A 24,537-nucleotide genomic window follows, 5' to 3' on the forward strand; every position below is an offset into this window, starting at 1 on the left:
AAATAAAGGAGAGGAAAATATTAAGGTCTAATAACATAAATTAAGAATTCTTAAAAGCAGAACGTTTTTTATATCTTAATTTATTTTATTATGTATTAATTATGCCTATAATTGTGCTTATTAATTCATTTATATTAAGTCCGTTTCGTGTTTTTATGCCGCTTCACAACAGACTTTTTCCAAACATACATTTTATAATGGAACGGCGTCTTCTTTTTACGTCGCTGATCAGTGAATAAATATTATTAGCTGGGTGTGAATCGTGTTTGCTCCATTTTATGTTGTATCTTTTTACGTGATGTTGCTCAGTGTGGGAAGGATGACCCATATTTCATTAAGCTGTGCTCTTGTTTCCGGCAGCTTTCACAACGAATTTATCTCTGACCAAGATATACACACTCAGCATTTGAGTTATCTGTATCAACACTAGCTGTGCTTGAGATAATAATACAGCTTTAAACTTGTTTTTATGTTGTAGATGTGTGGTTTTATGTTACAGAAACGCATAACTTAAAGAATGTTTTGCCCGACTATGTTGGAGTGCCATTTTCCCATTTTCCTTAGCCTAAAATTAGCTAAAAAGCTAATCCCTAGCTATATGTCATATATATATATATATATATATATATATATATATATATATATATATATATATATATATATATATATATATGGTTGGGTTTAATAGAAAGTTAAGATGCTTTATGAGGTAAAACTCGTTTTATAATAGGCCTGCCCAGTCGCCAAATATTAAGTCACGTATCGTCCTTGTTTCAACACAGAAATATATATTTTATGTCGTCTTAAACGAATTGTGCAGTAAAACTAGGCTTTTGTTTTCAAACATAGGTAGGATATAGCTTATGTGGATATGTTCGGAAGTCGAAATAAAATAAAAAAGTTTAAAAAAATAAATAAATAAATGAAAGGAACGAGAAACAAAACGGATAGCAAGGTCTTATTAAAATAATTCCATTATCGAAAGGAATGAGATGAAACGCAAGGGCATTGGGCGTCGCGTTATTGCAGGTATTGTTGTGCCTGTGGCTTCTCCTCCAGCAGCGTAATTCTCCTCATCAATACTGCAGTGAGATCGTTACGCCGCTGACATTGATAAATGACCACCAAACTACAGCATTTTCTCACAGTACTGCAGGCTAGAGAAACACAAACTGGAGGTCGAAATAAGCAAAGAAACGTCTGTAGGAGCAGTCTTAGCTAAGATATCAAACAGCATGAGGAAAACCATTTGAAAATGTCACGGCGAAATTGCGTTTAAAAGATGCTGGAGATGAAGAAGTGCGCGGGGTTTGTGTTTCTGAAAAATTACACGCCGCCCAGTCGCCTGATTTGAAAATATTGAATTAATGTGATTTATTTCCTCACAGATTGCCTCAAACATTTTACAAAAGACCTCTGCACACATTTTACACCTTTTTAGGAAGTATAGCTAGCTATACGGTTATCAAATTGCAATTTTACACGTTCTGATGCAACTTTCAGTACATTATTTATATAGTAAAAAATTCAGTTCGTATTTAGTCATCTCTGTTAGGCCTATGTTTGATGCATCCGTCTGATATTTGCACGTTTAAAATGATTTTTGAAATGATCTGTTTCGTTTGCGTCTCATTTTTCTTTTCTTTCTTTTTTAATGATTACTTAATTAAATTGCAGCACAGTTGCATTTCATTTACAAAATAAAAAAATCTGTAAGTATTTACAGCCGAATTTAATTTTAACTTCACGTCGAAATGAAATAACACGACAACATTCAAAGCAAGAGATTTAACATTTTGAAAATGAAGCATTTATTACAAGAATTCGACTTTTGACTGTGTAGAAATACTGTACTGCTTTAAAAGACTCCTAAAAGGAAAAATGGACAGAGCGGGAGGATCGATCAAACTTATCAGTACATCAACAAACATATAATCGACTTTTTCCATAGAGAAAAGCAAGAGCGAGAACGGACCCAAAATGTACAACAATGTCCCATCTCCATTTTTAAAGGATCTCGACTGAATGCCTATTTGACATTGATGTGTTTTACAAATAACATTTACATAATTATGTACAATGGAACATCTCTAGTGGTTTAAAAACTCCTCCAGGCATACTTAGCCTTACAAGAGCACTGTTGCTCACCAATTCAACAAATAAACGCACAACTCATTTCCTCAGTGATGCTTTTCAAAACACTTCATGTGGGGAAGACTTTGTGGTTTCAGATACTGGAATTTGTGTCAGATGTGTGCCACAATGATCCCTTCGAGTGGTTTCTTTTCCCTCAAACTTTGAGGAATCATAAATGCAAAGTTCTAAAACTATAGTCAATGACACAAACCCAAACATTGAACATTTCCCAAAATAATAATAAAAAAAACTCATCATACACTCACATTTCAGTTCTTGAGGGCTTTTAGCATCTTTTACTATATTCCACATTTAATATGAGCATGTGCACTTGTGCGCGAGGAGGTATGGAATATTCGCATTTGGGGCGGCCACGGTTGAGCAGAAGTGCACAAATGGTGTGGTCCCCGTGCTTCTTGACGGCATAACAAGAATAAATAAATAATTTAAAAAGAAAAGATCTCCAATTGTCTTTTCAGAAGTCTCTTTTGGCACAAATGCTTCAAGTCTGTTTTTGTTTAAGGTGGTGCTCCTTTGGAAGGTCCTTTGGCTGGAGATCTGATGGCCAGATGATGAGGGGGTCCGTGGGAGATTTGAGAGGTGAGGAGGTGACTGGAAGAGGGGCGTGATCAGGTGAGGATGAATATGATGACGTGACTCCTCATGCCTCCGGCCGGCACTGGGACTATTCCTGAGGCCACCATCAAAACCTAGAACATAGAGGGGAAAAAAAAACAATACTGAGAGATTTATTCACCCACATCCACACTGTGGGAAAAGATACATTAAAGGAATATTCTGGGCAGATGTTGATTACCAGAAAAAATGTTTAGTCTTAAAAAAATAGGCTAAAATCTAGATTTCATCGAGGCACTTATAATGGAAGTTAATGGGGCCAAAGCTTAAACTTTAAAATATGTTTTCATTATACATTTCAGTAGCCACAACATGTAAACAATATGCAAGTTAACATGATTTTAGTGTGGGAAAAAAAAAAAAAAAGTTATATCCAATTTTACAACGTAAATCTTGCAGTTAAATCTTATATAACTTAAGGTCCACGTTATATTAGGTGAAAAAGATTTTCATGATTTTGTTATCAAAACATTTTTTTTTTTTTTGTCAAATCAACTTCAGTAATTAATGTGGTTCAGATAACATAATATTTAGAGTTTCTGTTGATTAAACCAATCACCTTCATTATATTAACTCAATTTTTTTTATTTCAATAAACTCAAAATGTTAAGGCAACCAGGTAACTTACTTTTTTTTTAAGTTAAACCAACAATTTTTTTTTTTTTTTTTAAACCTGCTATTGCTATTGAGGTGGGATACGGGTAAGGTTAGGGACAGGTTTGGTGGTACGGGTATGGGTCAACAGTGCAATTATAAATGTAATTACAGAAATTAATTACAGCTGTAATTACATGCAGGTATTTTTCAAATATAAGTACAATATAAAAACATGTATGTAGACAATAAGTGCATTGTATCAAATGATTAATTTAAATGTAAGTACATAGTAGTTAAGGCCACCTAAAGTTAGACCTAACTTAAAAAATGAATTTAAAATTGGTTAATTTATTTTGATGAGTTAAAGTAATGAAAAAACATATGATGCTATGACTTATTGATCATATATATTTTTAATAGTGCATTTAATCAGCTTTAGAGATCAAATAATATACAAGTTATAATAGAAAAATGAATATAAGTGCTTTCATAAAATTGTAAACTTCAGATTTCAGGCCAAATTCACTTTAATTGAAATTCTTGTTTTTTTGTTTTTGTGGTAATAAACATTACACCACAAACGCTCTCAGTTAAACTTAACTTGTACCTAACTCTGAATATTCTTTTAAATAAACATACACCTGCCTCTAAGATCATAAATGTGTCTCAATCCGCTTTATGCAGGAAAACAGATCTTCATAATGATCCCAACGATCCACCAGCATATGGTGTTTAACCAGAGCGAATTAAGGATGGGGAAACATTCCTCTAAATGACGCAATTACAGTAACGACTCGATGATAATTCAATAAAAAAAAAGGTAGGATTAAATAGTCTGGAAATTATTTAGTCTGCGTGTTTCTGGCTCCTGCAAGCCGGAGCTCATGATATCTCTATGTGTCTGTGGCTTTGGTGGGGGGTGTTAACCTCCGCTCACCTCCCCTCTCTTCTCCCTTCATTAGCAGAGGCTGAGGTTGTTATTTGAGAGGAAAGGGCTGTGTTGGCACGATTGGAGAACTGGATGCGGTGCCTATTTACATATAAAGAGCTCTATTAATCAAGGTAAGTGTCATTATGGAGGGGCTCATTGGGCAGCACAGTGTGGGTATTAAATAAAATTCTCCATGCCAGGCCGCCCGCGGCGAGCGATACGTCTTGATTTGTGGACTGTCAGAGACAGGCAGCGAAGATGGAGCCGGGGAAGGAAGGTGCGCGAGTGCGTGCGTGCGAGGGGGGGGGTCGTCGGAGAGAGAATTGCCACCATAATCAGATTTCGCACGCCGAGTGAAAGGAGAAAGAGCGGGGATGTTCTAAGTACCAAAGCGTTTCCTTACGTTTATGGTTTGGGAAGCTGGGAGGCGTTTACATGTAATGCCACTGTCCATCCATGCCCATGTTCATACCCATACCTCCCATGGGACCTGTGAGACGGAGAAACAAAATTAAAAAAAACAATAAAAAACATGCAAATGCACAGGAACATTTTTTTATAACAGCACTAAAAGTGAGTTATGTGCGATTATTATCAAAGTGCAACTTACCGCCAGGCCGAAGACCCATGTGTTGCTGGCCGTCTAGCACAAAGCCGCCCATCGGCTGACCATCGGGGCTGTAAGCGGTTCCTTGACTTACTAAACACACAAAGACACAATATATATGAGATATATGCACACACTGCTTATATGGTAATAGTATAGATAAACCTGCACTTTACCTGCTCTGTTAGACTGATCAATCATGGGCTGCACGATTCTTCTTCGAGCATTGATAAACCTGTCAAAGAGAAGACATTTACTAAATCTATTTATATAACTGACCGCACACAGTATATTTTACTCTTATTTAAACACTCAGGACTTTTACTACTGTGAGCTTTTTGCTATGATTTACTGCAAAATATCCCTTAATGCAGTGCAATTTCTCCTGGGCCTTTGGGTTAATGGACCTGTCAGGAGTCCACAAAAAAAAGCTAATGTACTGTTAAAGCACCAGACCAAAGAAATTCTCTAATTTATAATGTAAACAAGCAGAGGTTTTCTTAATAAAGAGATTTTAACACCTTTTACAAATTACGTTTGAGAAACATTCCATTTAATGGTGAATTTTATAGTTGCGGACAATAAAAACAAATAGATTTATTTGATTTGTGGTATATTTTTCCTTTCCTCAGCACTCTAAAGTTAATGTCTGTTTTTAAGACTTGGTTTAATTGCGCTTCTTGCTGCAATATATTAGTGAATCAAGTAAAGGGGTCAGTGCTCAATAAATATTCAATTGATATAGCATTGGCCTGGCAGCCTCAGGGTATGATTAGCCTAACTGCTTTTCAGACACTAATATGCTTCAGCAGCCCGTAACTGAGAGGTAGGAAATGCCCCTGACATGCACTGGGGGAAGGAATTACTCATAGACAATGAGTCTTAGCCAAATGTTTGTGAACACCTTATTTTTCTTGTGGTAAACACATGCTAGTGTATGTTACAAATTTGACATTTCCATTTTTATATATATAAAAAAGAATGATAATACTTGGCATGACTTTTTTATCATACAAAAACTTTTCTTTATGACTGTATTACTAAAACAGATGAGCTTTTGTTGACATTTTATCACAGTATGCGTGGAAAATTAAAGTAGAATTGAACTGAAATCAAACAGAATTGAATTGTCCACGTTATATGGCTTAAATACATGCCAAGTATTTTAATAATAAATATATATTTTTTTTATCATGGAAGAGGAAAGTAGAAAAAAATCCAAATTAAAACTTAATTTTTAAGTAAAAATTTAAATAAAAAATGTATCAGTAAAGTAAAAATATGTTGAAGTAAAAAATAAATAAATAAATAAATTAATAAAAAAAATTAAAAAAAAGTTTCCTGCTTATTAATAGTGCTAATTGAAATAGTGTATGCTATCCAAAATTAAAATGTTATTATGAGAGTATATGTGGTAAATTAAAGTAAATAAATTAAAGTATAAAAGTTATACAGTTTAAATGCATACAGAATTTTAAAAAAATGTCATGACAGACTAACTTAATAAAATATTTCTGATGTCTGTTGGTAATTATTATAGATATCAAAGTTGCCTTGTTAAGAATACTGCTGATTGTAGCAGCGTGGACGTATGCTACCCCAAAAATATCCCATACATACATTTCCTTTTCACATTCTCAAAATGTGAATGAGTATCACATTTGTGTAATCCAATAACATCTTTTACAAGCAAGATGGTTCCTGAACAAACATTCAGGAGCGCTCTGGTGACCGAACAGCATTCCTGAATCCTAACATAACATTTGACAACTTTTATAAAAGCCCCTCGGAGACCCTCGGCAAACCTCATCATTGCTCCTATTCTTACTTTTAATTGTCTCATAGGGGCTTTGAACAGCGTCTAATAATAGTGTGAGAAATCAGGATCACCGGACTTGAAATGGAAATGTTACAGAGATCCCCAACCCTGACTTCTAAGTGCTGAGAGGTCAATCTGGCAAGTCAAAAGCCAAAGGTCAGAGGTTACTCACCAGTTATTCACTTGTAAGATGGTGAGGCCTGTGTCCTGTGCTAGCTGCTTCTTCTGCTCTTCAGATGGGTAGGGGTGCTGCAAGACGGAAACAACAAGAACAATTAGATTAATGTGTAAGAAACCTCTGCAGTTAATAACATTGCTGTCCGACGATCCATAAAGAAATAATGAATGGAACATGCAAATGTCTTCATTTTTTAAAAGTTGTGTATTTCTCCCTGCAGTCTCCATTAATAAAGTAAATCAAAATGACCTTACTTTTCCCTAAAAACCAATCTGTTTAAATGACTAATGACTTTGAGCATCAAATGTGAGACTGCGGGCAAAAACGTGGATCCCATATGACTCTTTCAGGAAATTACATCATTATGTATGATAGACTACCCATATGCAGCCCTGAGTTGGAGAATTTCTCTGCGTCTTATTGGCTGAGCGCTCGTGGTTTTGTTTGACATTATTTGACATTACTTGACAAATGATCGAGTGGGTGTGAAAGAGAGACAATGGAGAGTTTTGTTTAGGGTTGAATAGGGCTTGGCCCTTGGTGGCCCCGCAGTGGCCCCTGGCCCCTGATCCTCTTGCTCTCACTGTGAGTGCAGAGGGAGGGCAGCAGATGGCAGGCAGGGGTGAATGTATAGACAGTCCAGGGTCGTGGGTGTGCACCAATTTTGGCACTGTCATGGCCTCACCTCCCGTGGTCACTGGTGAGGGATGAGTCCTGTTCCATGTCTTGCTCTCTCTCTCTCTCACACACTGACGGAGATTTCCCTGCTCACCTCCTGGCTTGCTAGCTGTCATTGTGCTGATGAATGATTGTAAGCCCTGCCCCCTTTCTACACAACCCAGTGACGGTCGAATGCAAGCTGGGCTCTGGGATCCATCTTTAAACTCTTATCAAAAACCTCTCGGCGGGTTGGGCTGTGATTGTTTGCTAAGGTTTAGTGAGGAACCTCCGATCAAGCTAGCCGACAAGCTCGCTTTCAAAGAATCGCTCATATTTGCATGAATTGCACTTATGTCTATTAAGAAGCCCCCTCCTCGTCCCCATTTGCATGCCAAAGGAGATCTCTCTATCTCGTTCCAGTGAAACTAACAGTTATAACTGTAATGTTCCACTGAATCTTAATGTTCCACCTTTCTTTAAGATTGACAGCACAGGGGGTCTTTATCGTGGACCTCTGAATAGGTCACAAAAGATGGAGGCTTAGACCATATGTAAGAGCCCCCCCAGCCCAAACGCCGCACACTGGCTCAAAGTAGAACCCGACAAAACGTAATCCTGCAGCTTTCATTCAGCCCCGACCCCAAATGAATGCATGATCGCCTGGGTGTTGCAATGGGGGCCATTCAGAGGCCAAAGTCCCCTCTAACACTTTTTTTTTTTTTTTGTCAGAGGACACATCCTGCAATGGGAAACACTTTTGCTTCACAAATTGCTCTGAAAAGGAGCTGGGAACAGAGAGAGGATAATTCAATTAGGCTCTCCTTTTTTTATCTCTAAACTCTAAAGGTGGGTAAAAGGGAAAGGATTACTATGTGTACAGGACCTGTGTAGCCCTTAGAAAGCTCAGGAATTCTGAAAGAGAATGGAAAACAGGAAGACGCAAGAGAATGGTGAGAATTTAAGGAGGTGGACCGGTGAAAATGTGCTGAGATTCAAGAGGGTTGAGAATGCCACAAATCAGCCCTAAACCGGCAAGTTTGGCTGAAACGTACTCACCCCGAGGCGAATACGACCCTCGGTTTTGACAAGCGAAATGGATGGGAGGGCCGAGAGACAGATAATAACACACCCTGCTAGTTTTAATGCAGTTTGGATGCAGGCCGCTGAGCTGAGAACAGTGGAATTGAACTAATTCGCCAAGAGACACGTCAAACAGTCTGGGCCATTTTAAGAAGACCTCCGACTTCCGACCGGGAGATCTGAGCGAGTCTTACCGTGAGATGCTGGAAGAGCCACGCCCGCATGATGTTGGTCGCCACTTTGGGAAAGATTCCTCTCTTCTTCTGCCGTTTCTTGTCCTGGTCGTCCTCGTCCCCTGTTCCCGGAGATGCCAAGCTGTTATCCAAGCCATCTCCTGATAAACAACAGCGAGAGAGAAAAAGCAAAAGAAGAAAGTCACTTTAATGAGATAAAACATCACCTCCAGTTGTTTATTCAGACCGATCACCAGTGCCACTCACAAACGCGATGTGAAAGAGCCACGCAGGGGGGCTTGTTTTGATTAGCAACAGTAACACAAGGACCGCGGCGAGCAGAAGTATCCATGCAGTGAGAGGGAACGCTAATCAACAGAGCGAGATTTCTCCCGCTCTCTCTCGCTGTCTCAATGTCAGAGATCTCGAGGAAAGCTCTGCACCAACCCTAGTGCTATTAATTCAATGTGAGTTCTGTCTTTGACAAGGGGTAATGAATGTCCAGGCTCCATGCTTGAATCGGGAATGGAGACTTGGCACTGCAAAGAGAATATCTGATCTGCATTAGCACTCAAAATAAAGTCGAAAAACATAGGAAAAACATAAATAAAGCAACGCCTGTTAGTGGTTGTTGAGAAACCCGTATTCGGCTTCAGAATTTATCTTAGTAATTGGTTTACAGTGCAGGGACAGTGCATACAATGCTAAACCGCTAATTTACAGTTTACAGTAGCCACATTGCAAGATGTGACTAAGTTTAGGCCATGTATACACACAGCAGCTATTGTAGTTATTTTTGTAGTAATTACTGGAAATTGAACCTTTGACCAAAGTGTTCTTAGAACCATATACTACTGTTAAACTCTCTCTCTCTCTCTCTCTCTCTCTCTCTCTATATATATATATCATATCTTTTTGATATTTTTAACATTTTAAAACTATTAGTTGTATGTATGTATATACTGCATATGAATGTGTATATGTGTATATACATACACACATATACACACAACTTATAGTAAATATTAAATGTATTTTTGCATGAATAATATTTCATTAATTAAAAGTTATATATACAATACCTCACCTTACAATTTACCCTTACACTTATTTACCTCACCTATTTATACTCATATTCATATTCATATCTCATATTCTCATATTCATATATAATATTTTTTTTATATTTTTTATATTTTACAACTATTAGATGTTTGTGTGTGTATATATATATATATATATATATATATATATATATACACACACACACACACACACACACACAACTAATAGTAAATATTAAACATATATTTTGCATAAATAATATTTAATTAATTAAATGTTATATTTACAATACCTCATCTATTTTCTCTTGCAAAATGTTTCATAACTAAGAAAGCGCTTCAGAAAAGTGGCTATAATAAAATGGCAAATCAAACAGAAATAGGCTACTATTTTTTATTTGTTTAACATGATGTCAAATGAGAGAAATGGAAGCATTCATAAAAATCATAGTTTCCAATTTGTAATTGAGAGTTTGATGAGACATGAGCCTCTTTTTACTAGTCGGAAACCGGTATTATATTATAAGCTCAATTGATGCTCAACAAACAATGCTTTTTGAACTGTGAGCTCTCTGATAACATCAAGCTTGCTTTCATTCCATTACCATCCAATCTAGTTTAAGATCAGAGCCAGGCAGGAGGCCGCTTTTAAACTAAGGTTTCCGTCTTGTCCTCCTCCCCACCATCCTTTCTCTCTTTCTTTCCATCCCTCTTTCCCTCTTCCATTAACTGTGCATCAGGCAAGATGATTTACTTTTAACAGTCATGCTTATTTTTCTTGCCCTGAGGGTAGAGATGCCTTGAAAGCCTGCCCGGAGGGTGTGTGAATAATGTATCTGAGGGACTCCTCCCCGGAGGCGGGACAGGAACCCTACTTTTCTTAAGATTGGCCCTGCTGTGTCTCCTTGTTTTTGGGGATGCATCAATCAAAGGCGACTGTATGCGCCATATTCATGCATTAATATTTCAGATAATGAATAATGACATTTGAATATAAGAAGGGGGGTGGTGGATGGACTTCAGGCTGACTGATGCTGTAATCAAAATGCAAGTCAAGGGCAGGGCAGTGGTCTCACACTGTCTGTCTACACAACACAGACTACTGTTCCTACTCATTATGCTTTCAGGAGTTTGCATGTTGACCACAGTCTTAACCATTCATTTGAATATAAAGATTAAAAAAAAAAAATGTTAGAAAATAATATTTTCTTAAAGTTTATGAAAGAAAAAGTGAGAAAAGAGGGAAAAAGGAGAATTTAGTGAGTGTGTATGTGTTCATGAAAATCAAATATCACAAAGGTTATCTACACTTAAAAAATAATATAAAAGAATAAAAAAAAGCATAACATGAAATAAAAAAGCTGAGATTTTCAGTGTGTTTATCAAATATCAAAAAGGTCATATTTTTTATTTGAAAGAATCTTGTTAGAATGAACGAAAACAAAAGTAAAATATGAAAGAAGAGACAATGAAAATGGTGGATTGAATATATATATATATATATATATATATATATATATATATATATATATATAATTGACAGTGCCAAATAAATATATATAAAATAAAATTAAATAAGTAAGATAAAAAAATAAGTAAGATTGTTATAAAAGTCAAATATCAAAAACGTGTAAGAATGAACAAAAATAAATATAAAAGTAACTTATTCTGAAAATGTAAATAACAGATGACTTTAAGAAAGAAAAAGATTTAAAGTTAAAAATAAGATAAAAATGAATACTGAAAAAGAAAAGAAAATCCAATGTCATAAAGGTGCTAGAAACAATATAAAAGTAACAAATTCTGGAAGTATAATAGGAAATTGGTAATAATAGGTAGAAATAGAATAAGATATATAGAAAAGAAAAGAAAAGTTAAAAAAAAGAAAAGAAAAGAAGGGGAAAACGATAGATAAAGAGAGCTGGGTGAGATCTTTACATCTAAGGAAGACTCAAACACTCTCTTCCCCCCCCTTCTCCTCGATTCTCTCTCCTCCTGTTCCAGAAAACGAAGGCCGCAGGGCTGATCCAACCCGACGCTAATCGCTTCTGACTGTTCCCTGGCAACTTGGCCCATGCAGCCTGTGTGACTGCACTCTCTTTAAAGGCTTCTGCTCTCTGCAGCTCCCTGAGCCCTACCTCACTCCCCGGCCCCAGAGTCTGCACGCGCAGCGCAGAGGGGGGCCAGAGCAGCCTGGAGGAAGGCTGGAGTAAGCCCTCAGGCTGTTTAGGGAAAAACAGCACCCTAAGACATGGAGAAGAGGCTACTAGTTTCAATTTACAGCCCTTTTTCACTTTCACTAATAGAAAAACTTCTAAATGGTTCTGAGGAGATATGATAAGCATATGCATATAAAACACGTCAAGTCTAAGTAGAATTTTTAAAACGGTTTTCCCACATCCTTCAAGCCGACCCTGACGGCAGCCGTGTCACATCATGGTACCTTCAGCATCCGAGAGATGACAAGGTCCAAAAGCTAAAACGCTCTACGATGTTCTGATGCTGATAATTAGATGAACTGGAGATAGATGAATGTCCCCGAGACAAAGGGGCCCGGCGCAAACTAGCCGGGTCTGATGACTGCCACCCCGCACGCATCACAGAATAAATCCTGTTTGCTTGCTTAATGAGCTCACCATGACCTCAATCTATCACGAACTATACTTCTCCAAAGGGGCCATAATTCTGACTACTGGACGCAACAGACTGGATAATTACTGGACGAACGCAGATGATTTTGTTCTCGCTAATCGTTTCGCTTAAAGCATATTGATTAGATGCTCTTATCCTCTTGTCCCCCGTGGCCATGATATGATCTGGAGGAACATGGGATTGGACCACAGTTGGGTGGTATTGACAACTAAAAAACGCGGGAGGCATCGGCTCTTGACACTTGTTGTTGGTCCACTACACTTCATGCTGGGATTTAACCTCCACTGAGGGTTCAGATATAGATGTAAACATCCTGTCTCAGCCTGTGTCTTTCAGCGGCCTTAGAGGTAACAACTGGCCTGGAATGTCCTGCAGCTTCTCTTTGTTCCCTTTCGGCCTTTGTGATGGACATTCCTAGGCTCTGCATTCCCACCAACACTCACAAATTTAGGATAGCTGCGGAACCCCCCCACCACTACCATCCCAAAAACCCACTGAGGTGAGTCAGCTGTTCTTAAAAACCATTCGGACTGTAACCGAGGAACACTCGGAGCACTCTTTCCTTAAAGTGAAGGTCTCTCAACAGGAGCAACTTCTACTGATGTGCAACTAACAAAGGGAACCCCCTACAAGAGACAGGTGCTTTGAAGAGGCCCAGTAATCCTTTGGACTCGAGTTGGGTGACTGACGTAAGACCCCCCATTCACTTGTAATGGAAAAAGGTGTTTGCTTTACCAATCTCTTGAATGATAAAGAGAGGAACACTGATCCAAAGTGGCTCCTGGAGGAGCAGCAGGTAGATGTCCCTGATCCTTACCCAACCTCAGCCTCTGATCACCCCAGATATCACCCCTCTATTGTGACTTGTATTTGAAGTGCTCTGTCCTTCAGGCCGGCAGGGGTCATTCCTCTTCCCCTTCTTCAATGCATGCTCTTTGGGGTCAAAAGGCCGTGGGTCTTGGATGTCCCCCCACTGTTGATTAAAAAAAGCCCTGTGTGGGGAAGATGCCACCACCCAATGCTTTTCTCTCTTTTATACAGAGTTGCATTGCAGAAAGGCTACTGGCATTGCTGCTATGCCAAACATTTTAAACTAGAGCTTTCATATTGTCACACTGAGGCTGAATTGTCAGAGAATTACAATCTGACTGCTGACTTTTGGTTCTGGTTTCTCTTGTCTTGCAGAACATCCTGCTATTGTGCTGCATAATGGTCAGGCCATTGATGTCTAACGGTTAAAAGGAGGTGAGAAACCCTGAAGGCTATTTTCACTGAAGCAATAGGAAAAGCCGCTAAACGCCACCTCTGTCAAAAAGTAACAATATTGAGCGAATCATCAAATACTTTTGCTTTAAATGTACTAAATCCCAACCTCAGCCCATTCAGAAATACTGGTTTGTTTTGGCAGAAACCTCTAAACACCACTTCCCTTTGCAGGCAAAAGCCTCAAAATTCACAGAAGACGCAAACTGAATCATATGATTTCAAGATGAATGACGGCGTGTGTATGAGCCGGCTTTCAATTGTCGAGCTGCAGTTTTTATCCTGTTTAAAGAGATTTTTAACTAAACAAGATGGAGGAGTAGGATGAAATGGATGAACCTGTGTTAGTTTCAGTCACTGGCAAAAGGAAACGTAGTCAACCTCATAATTCTGCCCGTTCTAAGGCTAAAGAAAATCGTTACAGTGGCAATCACAGGATTTCGCGAGAAGCATGTAAACACAACAGTGTTTCGTGTGCTGCTGCAACAGATTTTTGCACAAAAAAAGCACACATGGACTTCTCTGTTTTGCAGCAAAAGACAATCAAACGTGTTAAATACCAATGAACAGTGACATTTTTGAAAATAAGGCATTTCAATAACTGACTAATAACCTTTTCACTGCCACTAAAATGAAATTACTGAACCTAAACATGATAAAAAAACAAAAGAAAACTAAAAACTCTTTAAAATGAAAAACATCAGACTTACAGATTTTTGCAGTCATAAAATAAAATAAAATAAAATAAAAATTCCCCCAAAAGATAAACAGCTCTAAGGGACTATAAATATGAAGTGGCAAATCACAATATAAATTAAGAAAGCAGAAGAAAAGAAAAAAAGAAGATCTGGTAAATTAAATTAGACCCTTAACCTTTCAAGAACATTAAACACGTATTGTGTCCACAGTTAAATCGTAAAACCAGCTCAGTGAACCATCGCAATGATGACACAAACAATGACACATGACTTTGATTAGTAAATGCCGTTCACAGCCACACGCATGAACAAATTATGAATTGAAATTCTGCAAAGTAGAGGTTGTAATCAAACTAAAATATACACTGCAAAAAAAGTGGTAACCTGCAGCTGTTACCTAAAAGAGCTATTTCAACCCAATACATTTTAGTTTTGTTGGTATAAATTAGGGTGATTCCGCAACATTTAGTAATATTTTTGACTTTTAAATGTTACCATTTTTGTTACCAGTTCCCATTTTTGTATAATGTATAAACAAGTTAAAATCCAACCTCAGTAAAAATACTATTCGAAGTTTGGAATATGAATTAAGATGACGGCAGTCTTTTCAACAAAGCACATTATGACGTAATAGTAAAAGTGACAGGTTTTCCTACCTAGTTCACTGCTGTTATCTCCGCTCTGAGAGGCATGTCCCCCGCTGGAGGGTCCTGGGGTGCCGACTGAGGGAGTGGAGTGAGCGTCGTCCATGTCTCTCCAGGATGCTGGATTCTGAGGAACATCCAGAGATCGAAGGGTGAAAAAAAGAAGGCCACGTTAGAAACACAAGCACATATACATGCTATTTTTAAAACAGCCATTTTTTAAGCACCTAGTTACCATGTCTGTGCTGAAAATTTGTCAGACCAAATTAAAGACAACTGAAATGCACGATCCAAACAAACTAGGAATACAAGTCCTATGGAGCCACGAATAGAGTAACTGCTTCTCCTGATGTCTGACCGTAAATGCTCACAAGAAACCAGCGGCGTCCCCTTTTTATCCAGAACAGGGTATAAAGCACTTAGACGGCCTCAACATGAAGGCAAACAGCAGCCGTTCCTCTTCAGGCCCTTAGCGTCAGCTGTTTGCCTGATGGTGATCAGCTAAAGAGCTCTAAGAAAGGCCAGAATAAGCTCCTACAACAATAAAGCTGTGTGAATAAGACCCTTCACTGTTTTCTCATTAGGACGTACAAAAGCAGTCTGTGGGTTTGTGTGTTTATGTGTGTGTGTGTGTGCTGTCTCCTTTCATCACCTAATTCAAATTGTTTTGTGTCACACTGCACACTTGTAAATCGATAAGACATTACAGGAGCATCAATAAAAGATTACAGTTATCGTCAAGTGTACAAAGGTACATATTCATCAAATAAATTTCAGCTGACCAAGTGAAGGTATGACGGTTAGACCTCACCATCCGCGGTGCGGATCTATTTACAGGAATCGTGTGGATGGGAAAAGCCATCTACCGTTTTACATGATGGAAAATGGAAGCACTGTAATAAAAGACAGAACGTAGGAACTATTACGGGCTTTTTAACGTCGGTTCAAATCATTAAACGGCTCTGTTTTTCTCAGAGTGTTTAATGTGACTATAACCTCTCCTTCTAATTTTGACATGGAACAGAGCTAAGCAGAAAGTAAAGTCCTGTTCTTCTTAATTCTGTGGTTTTGTTCCTGTGACAGGGGGTGGTGCGTTAATAATAGGAAGCACAACTGTAAAGAACACACTGTTGGTCTCTGAGTGAAAAAAGACTCCCCTCCTGCTTGACAATAACAATCCAATCAGTTCAAAGACAATAGCGCATTCACGTGCAAATGTAACGTTGATCATTAGGGCTAACAGAGGGGTGGACAGTGGGGGGAAAACCCTGACCCTCAACAACACCTGCACCCAACATGACGGGCTTCATCAACATGATCATCACCATCATCATACCTCTTCTAAAGTAAGATATGTCCTGGGGCAATGCCTTAATGATTCATATTAGAGCAAAGAGAAATGGATTTAGATAATGTTGTTTAAATAAATTAGCATATGTAACTAAGTAATTACTCCTTCACTCTCTCTGTATGGATAAAATGCATTGTGGAGATGAATAATGGAGGAAGCCAAAAAAAAAAAAAAAAATAGCTGAGGCACTACAAATTTTTTGGTTAAAAAAAAAAAAATATCAGAAAACAATTTGAACTCATTCAGATCGGTTTAGACAATAAAAAAAATAAATGACACTTTCAGTCGTTTCTTTGTTGGAAACTTCCTTTCATAAATTGCCTGTACTGTAAATACACAAACAGCTCCACTGTCTAATTGGCCTGTTTTATGATGTCATAGAAAGCCAATTAAAACTCACGTGATCTGCAAGATTTGTCGAGGATCCCGAGAGGTCGTCGAAGTCGGATTTGCAGCCATCCCGTTCATCAATTACCAGGTCAATGGGCATTTTGCCCTTCAAACAGCTAATATACCGATGACAAAAGTTGTCGCAAAGCTCGTGCACCTGATGAGAAAAAACGACAACATACAGATTATTCAATTTCTACTTTTATTTATCATTAGAACAATATAACCTAATTTGAAAATTACGATAAAATAATTAACATACCTTTTCAAGTTCTAAAAGATGGAATCGTAATACTTGTATTGATTGAATCATCTAAGGAAAGAGTAAAATAATACATTAAATATATAGGCTAGCTATATTAATTAACAACCAGTAACAATAGGATAATAATAATTATATGCTAAACTTGATTTAAAAAAAAAAAAAAAAACATTTAAAACCTTTGGTTATTCTAATCGCGCGAGAATTCACACTCACATCAAAAACTTCGCACGTCTGATATTGTGTTGGCTTTGTAAAGTTATGACAATAGCAGAAGTGTAAATAGGTTCCTCCAGAGACGATGCTTTGAGGGAGCCCAGGGCAAAGACCCCCACGCCCTCTGATAACACGCGGCCTCATAAATCACTAAAGCTTCCATTCTTTCCCTCAAAGAATCCTCACATAGCGCTTTGAAGCGGCTTTTACCTGAAACAAAATCTGAGCGAAACAACATCTTAGGCTACACTTACCAAATTGTCCAACTCTGGATTAGAAGAAAATAACGGCTTCTCTGCCCGAATCTGAGGAAAATTTCACAAGTTTGTCAGAATGGGGGGAAAATAAACCAACAACAAATAATTTCGCTATTCCCCCAAATTAGCCTAGTTAAAGAACGTTACTTAAATCGTTAAAAAATATATATGTATTTTTCAATCAAAAAATTACCTGTTTGGCAAACACAGCGATGTCCTCGTTAAATGAATCGGATGAGCACACATCTCCTCCAGCGACTCCGGGCTCTCTCGGCGTGCATGTGGCCAGCTCGCACTTCTCAAACACCAGCGCCAGCAGAGGAAATAACGGGTGCCTTCAAGAATCAACATAAACATTTACGTGCTTCGATCAAAACACTATATCAATAACTGAGCAATCATGATGATGACAGTAATACGGCATTGGAATTTTACTTTCATTGCTTTGACGGCCACTTTGTGACACAGATAGTGACTAAAAGCGTTCTGTAATATTTATTATGAAAAATAAATAAATATCTTATTGTAAAGTTTATTTAAGCAGGGCACTATATGAACATGTCGATAACATATCCTTAACTAACAGACATCCTTTATGTGCAAAGTAATTTACTGACTGTAGCACACCATGTAAAGATTGTGTTAATAGTAAGAAATCATATAAGCATGACTGCAATAAAGTACCCATAAATTTGGTCCTTGTCTCTTTTAAGTGCGTCGTTGACAGCCGAGCCCATGCTGCTGGGCATGATGCTGTGCGGTGCGTGGGCCCCGTAGTGTTGGTTGGCATGTGGCGGTGGCCCGTGATTCAAATGGTGAACCTGCGGCAGGGGCCGAGGCGCGTGCGGGTCCCCGTACATCGACGTCGGAACCCCAACTCCATCCATACCGCCACCATAGTGGGCAAGGTCTTCGTACTGCATCAGATAGAAACCGTATTATAGGTAAGTGAAATAACAAATGTGTTTAATACAAATATTAAAAGTAAACTTTACGACTTAAGTTGTTTTACGCGGTGGATATATAAGAGAACGTACCCGTTGAGCCATCAGCATATGACGCTTCTGTTGATGTTAAGTGCAAATTGTGATCTTATCCAACGAGGAAGCAATTTGAGTGATTTAATTCCTTTTGAGCATCCGGTTTAAGAGGACTGAGCTGTCGGTAATCCGTTGAGATGATAGAGCATGTCCTGTGAAGAGTTTTTGATCGCTCCTTTTTCATCCACTTTTTGTTTTGCTATCGTATTGCTAAATACACTAATGTATACTTAACGAATAAAAAAAACCCCGACACATTTACCTTATATAGACTATGAATATTCGCTTCCACTTCAACCTTCTGACAGTCTAATGCAATTTACCCTTCAAAGACTTCCTGAAGTCAGAAGAATCTTTCCAAATTGTGGGATGTTCGTGTCTGGCATGGCAAACACTGCGAGGAAAAACTATCCGGATCTCATGGTCCCTCTTTGCGACCCACGCTTTGGGATTGTGTTGGTGACTGAAGCAGGTTCCTCTTGAAGAGACTGAACCCCTGATGACTGAGCCTGGGAAGCGTGGTGGGTGTTACCAGCTCGACACCTCTACATAAAGCAAGAGAAAGAAGAGCGCAATGACCACGAGTAGCCAGCGAGTGCTCACATTGGATACGCGCGCGGATGACGCACCACCATCCTCTGCGTTTTGTTACTAGGGGTGGAGTGTCTTTATTTTTAAAAGTGCTAAAATCAGATCAGTGCACTGAGTCGTACTGGGAATGGACCTTATTTCAACAAATTGCTGAGCAACACAACATTTGAGCCTTTGAAAATATTTACCACATGTGAATTTTGACTGCTTCGTTGCTTAACTGTCCTTCAATACTTGCTCGTTGTAGAGTTATTACATTTATATTATAAAGTTACGTTTACGTTTATTTTTCCTGTCCTAGCTTCTGTAAATACAGTAAATAGATCAATCTGTCATGTTCTCCAATGCTAGTTAAAGAACTGTCTTTTTGCGTTAAGTTTAATGTTATAGATTCACGTTGTTTTATATTATTTTTTTGTAAAAAACGAGTGTTAATGTATATGGAACTAGAATTATATTTTAAACGTGGAGCTATAAAACCCCGTGCAGTTTATTTCAAGCGCTTTTGCGCGTAAATGACACTGAGGGAATTCTGCTTGACTGTCTCTCTGCAATTCCATCATCATATTTAAACGCCTATACAGGAAACGAGATCGGCTGGGAAGAAAACACAAACTAATTTGATGTAGAGAAGAATTTAATTTACTTTGCAGTCGACAATTTAAATGTACTTACAATTGGATTTTGTCATGCTTTTTTTTTTTTCTTCTAAAAAATAGCCTACCTACATATAAGTTCTTATTTATAGTTTAAAATAACTAAGAAAATGGTTAAATATTTTTAAAACGATATGTGTTTTATATAACTATAAAATTAAGCAACACTGTGATAAACAAAAAATGTTAGGCTACTTTTGGCCAAATTCTAACAGCATTCTTATTCATAGCATTTGTGAAATTTAACCGTCTATTTTATTATTTTTATTTCATTTGTTATATTGCTCTTAATTATTCCCCGTTTTATTCAATAATTTTAAGAATGAAATCTGGCATAAAGACATTAATTTAAAATTCTTGAGAAAGCGCATTACTGCGAGGATCCTCAGTGAATTCTATTGAAAAAAAAAAATAGTTTATATATTTAGATGCGGCATTTCTACAAACACACGCCGAGAGTAACAAACTAATTTTCCTATAAATTTCTGCAGTGCGACATCACAAAAAAAAAAAAAAAATTATATTCATTTAGATTAACGGAATTATGTTAAGCGTCATATTTAAGTGATTTAAGAAATATATTGACAATTTAACAAATAACTATTATACATCAATAATAATAACAATTACCTATTTGAATTATAATCATTATATTTTATCTTCACTTTAAAAAAATCCTAAATTTGGTACGTAAATGTTCACGATTTTTAAACTACCTTTAAATGTCAATGTTCTTCGCCCATGTTGATATGACGATAATCCACTCTAATTTCAAAAGTATTGACCTTTGCTTGACCCGTCAGGATGTTTGCCTGAGCCGCAAGATACTTTCCTCCTAGTTCTTCAGATCCAGCGAAAGTCCTGCAAACCTGCCGCTGGGCTCCAGTTTCACATGTGCTGTGCTTTCCAGCGCAACAATCAATTTCAAAGTCACTTTACCTTCTATCACCACCTAGTGGTGCATCTGTCTTTGAAAACTCAAAGACTACAAGAGGAGAACGAGCTCATATTTGAATTCTCTCACCGGAGCCTCATTGTCGATGGAAAACCAAACATTACCAAAAAAGCAATATTAGCGGTGAATATCACAAACGCAAACACGCCCAAGCGCGTGATGCATCAACAAGAAAATTTAAAATACGATCACAAAATAATAAATAAATATCACACACATAAAAAGCAAAATAAACATTGCGCGTTCTTAAAAAGAACTTGAAGATTTCCAAATAATTGCAAATATGTAGCCTACTTAAATGTTCCAAGGCAAAGGATGAGAGAGCGCTGCATGATGAGGTCGTTTATTTACTTTTCAGGAGAGATGGGAAACTTCCTTCCTTTCATCAGTCTGTACATAATCTCGCGCGCCCTTCTTTGAAAAGCAGCGCGCGTGAATTATTAAAGGCATACATTTGAATTATAAATACGCTAATGATACCGACACGGGCTCAGCGCGCCATGCCCGAGGCTAAATTCTTCCGATGCACATTATTTCTTGGCACTCAGACTTCATTTCCTCTCTCCTTTCTCTTTCACTTCTTCTCCTCCTTTGTATTTTGCTCCCCGCTTACAGTATGCATGGAAGATGCTGACTGATTCATGCTGTCACCCTGCCTGCTTTAAAGTGTAATGAGTTACCGTAGTCTGCATCCTCAAAAACCAGGTTGCACAATTCTCCTGCCAAAAACCACCACCCCACTCCAGCCCCCCCAAAACAAGCACACATGCAACCAAGGCCTGGCAGAGAGTCAGACATCATCCTCTGCTGTCCTGAACATCATTAGCGTTGTCAGGACAGGGTGAAGAGGACTCTCTCCCCTCTCTCTTTCCTTTGTGGCTGCTGATAAATATGTACATATTCGATATATGCATGTATATATGCAGGGCATGCACGCTTCAAAATAGGTATCCGGAAGGGATGACAATGTAGTGACCTGTATCTCACACGCAGCATATGTGGAACGAGATTTATTGAGCAGTGTCAGTTTGTTGGCAGGATGCAGTGTGTGTACATCCAGTGTGTCTTCTGAAAGAGAGTACAGGAGCAGCCCTGTACAAACATCGCAGTGTGTGGAGTGCTGTGGGAGTACAGCGAGTGCATTCCAGCCGAATGACTTACAGCGCATGTGCTGACAGCCTGACCTCACGAAAAGAGATTCTCTCCAACCTCTCATAAAGAAGCCTTATCCTCCCTCCAAAAAAAGGGGAAAAAGGAAAAATGCCTTGATGTTTTTCTTCCTTGTTCCCTAATGCTTTAATATTTTCTTCTTTTTTTTTTCCATAAAGTTGAACCCCAACTGTTTTCATTATGACTGCAAGTGACCCAGAACACTGAAATAATCTTGAGGGAATATTAATTCAGCAAGAATGCAGAACTTCGATGCAGCTCAGGTCACAGGCATGTATAATAAAGCATCTAGCAATGAAAACATCTGTGATTAAAGTGAACACCTTTTCACACTCCATCAACGTGTTCATTAAAGTTCATCAATACTGTCTTTTGTGTACATATATATATATATCCTGTACTTGTCATCCATGCTGTGCAGATTGCACCAAATAGTTTCACCACCTGCACACTTTTAGTGTCCGTGGTGTTGTGACAATAAAGTTATTTGATTTAAAGGTAATTTTTGGATGTTGGAATAGTTTCTTCTATCCCAGCTAAATATATGGAGAGCCCATGTGTAAGTAAGTGCACTGAAAAGTGTAAACACAGTTGGTATGTTGTGCTATAAAAATATTAACTTTTGTGTGAAAATCCCAACCAGCAACACAGACTCAACCAATGGCGTTAGCAGTGTTGGGGATAATGTATTACAAAGTAACATGGATTATGTTATCAGATTACTTTATAAAAGCTGGCACAAAGTATATTTTTCTTGTTGAAGAAAGTCAATTAATTTAAATTCTATCTTTGATCTAAAAAAAAAAATAGATTGAATCAAAACAAAAATTCTCATTTAAGAAATAATATGTATTAGAAATATGTATTTTTTAAAAATACAAGTTAAAAGAAATTATTTGATTTAAACAAATAAAATGGATTGTTGCGTGTTAGCTAGGGTTGAGCCGATAGACGATGCCATCGTCCATCACCGATGCTGACAGTCATCACGATGTTGAGCCATCATCACGTGTTCGCAGATGCGCACGATGCGAACCACATTAATGATAAACACCTGCTGTTAACAAGCAGAATCAATGAAGGAAAGAGAAACACACAAACACACGAACTGACTTCAATCTCAGCCTTCAATGAAATCAACTTAAGATGAAAGACATTTAATCTCTCAAGATCTGATTAAACAACTCTTCAAACTCTACAAAATATTAGCAGCTTCACTCATTAGTAACTAGACTGACTTTATTTTCATCATACGTCTACAGAAGTTCTTAATGAAAAATATTTATATTTAACAATGTTTTGAATGAGGAAAAAATTATGGTAAACTGAAATCAAAGACAAATTATTAATTGGATGAGGTACTGCTTGAAAACATTTTTTTCAGTGTGTGTGAAATCAGTCATTATGTTTTTAGCTAGGTTTCTAAAAGGTTCCTAAATTATTGGAACTTTTCTATTGTGCAAAAGGTTCTTTATATTGGAAGTTAAAAAACAATTGTTCTTTTAAGAATTGTTCACTGAAAGGCTCTTGGAGAACGTAACAATGCTTCTATAGCATTGTGTGAAAACCCTCTTTTGGAACCTATTTTCATTGCATTTTTTATTTTTTTTTTATTTTTTTGGTTGAATGAAACATTGGTAAACTTGATGGAAAAGGTATGGATAATTTTATGCCAGGGCATTATCTGTTTTTGTACAGAGTTTTTTCTTACATTGCATACAGAAAAGAAAGAAAGAAAGAAAGAAAGAAAGAAAGAAAGAAAGAAAGAAAGAAAGAAAGAATGCAGTTCATGTAGTGGAAATATCAGGGAAAAAGGAACCAGATTCACATTAAATGAATCCTTCCATCTGTAGAAATAAGGAAACGGGGATACAAAGTAGTGAAAAAAGGGCTGGATTTTCATCTGCTGAGAGAGATATGAGGGAGTGGAGACCATTACCATTATTCAGCCTCATGATCTGTGATAAATCAAATTGTTAATGAAAACCATATACCCTATTAATCATCACTGTAATCAATCCAGTGCATGTGATTAGTCCTTTCCCTCCGTCTGCTCTGCACAAAGGAACAGAGTTCATCTCTCTCTCCCTCTCTCTCTACTCTCTCTCAGAATTGTAAGCATACAGGCTGAATGCATGTGTGCGTGGATGAGAGGGAGAGATGTTAGAAAAGATAAAAAGACAGAACAGAGTAGATCATGGTACATTTTAAGTCATAACAGTCTCAGGGTCATTCTGAAGTAATTCTGTATTTTGTACAGTAAATGGTTCACACAAGGAGGTGAATTACAATAAACCACCCTATAATTCTGTGGTAATTACCCTGTCATTGAGTGAGATCACAGAAACACCCAGACAAGTGTGTGTGCGTGTGTGTGTGTGTGTGTGTGTGTGTGTGTGTCTGGGTGGTAGCATTAATGTGTGGAGATTTCATTTCTGAAGAGTGATTATTTGACTGTTCATTTTGCTGAGATTTATAGCGTGTTGACTATCTGCAGCCTGCATCCCCTCT

The 24,537-nt window shown here is 37.7% G+C and overlaps 1 protein-coding gene across 1 annotated transcript; it reads right to left on the bottom strand.

Moving 5' to 3' along the window:
* Positions 1-1,787: 1,787 nt before the first annotated feature.
* On the bottom strand, positions 1,788-20,938 carry meis2b (Meis homeobox 2b). The gene is made up of 14 exons (XM_048208495.1): positions 20,687-20,938; positions 18,652-19,199; positions 18,299-18,531; positions 17,808-17,949; positions 17,612-17,662; positions 17,142-17,192; positions 16,890-17,036; positions 15,151-15,265; positions 8,839-8,978; positions 6,899-6,975; positions 5,084-5,142; positions 4,911-5,000; positions 4,704-4,790; positions 1,788-2,846 (listed from the first exon to the last, which is right to left on the bottom strand). The coding sequence occupies exons 2-13, from the start codon at positions 18,667-18,669 to the stop codon at positions 4,732-4,734; spliced, it is 1,182 nt and encodes a 393-aa protein (XP_048064452.1). The 5' UTR covers positions 18,670-19,199; positions 20,687-20,938; the 3' UTR covers positions 1,788-2,846; positions 4,704-4,731.
* Positions 20,939-24,537: the final 3,599 nt, after the last annotated feature.

This window comes from Megalobrama amblycephala, linkage group LG11 (genome assembly GCF_018812025.1).
Source record: "Megalobrama amblycephala isolate DHTTF-2021 linkage group LG11, ASM1881202v1, whole genome shotgun sequence".
Lineage (NCBI taxonomy): Eukaryota > Metazoa > Chordata > Actinopteri > Cypriniformes > Xenocyprididae > Megalobrama > Megalobrama amblycephala.

What these genes read in the sequence shown, in the direction of transcription:
- meis2b (XM_048208495.1), bottom strand. An exon ending in ATCTTTTAGAACTTGAAAAG is followed by an intron (nt 17,037 to 17,141) that starts GTATGTTAATTA and finishes TTTTCTCATCAG; the next exon opens with GTGCACGAGCTTTGCGACAA. An exon ending in ATCTTACAAGTGAATAACTG is followed by an intron (nt 5,143 to 6,898) that starts GTGAGTAACCTC and finishes TCTCTTTGACAG; the next exon opens with GTTTATCAATGCTCGAAGAA.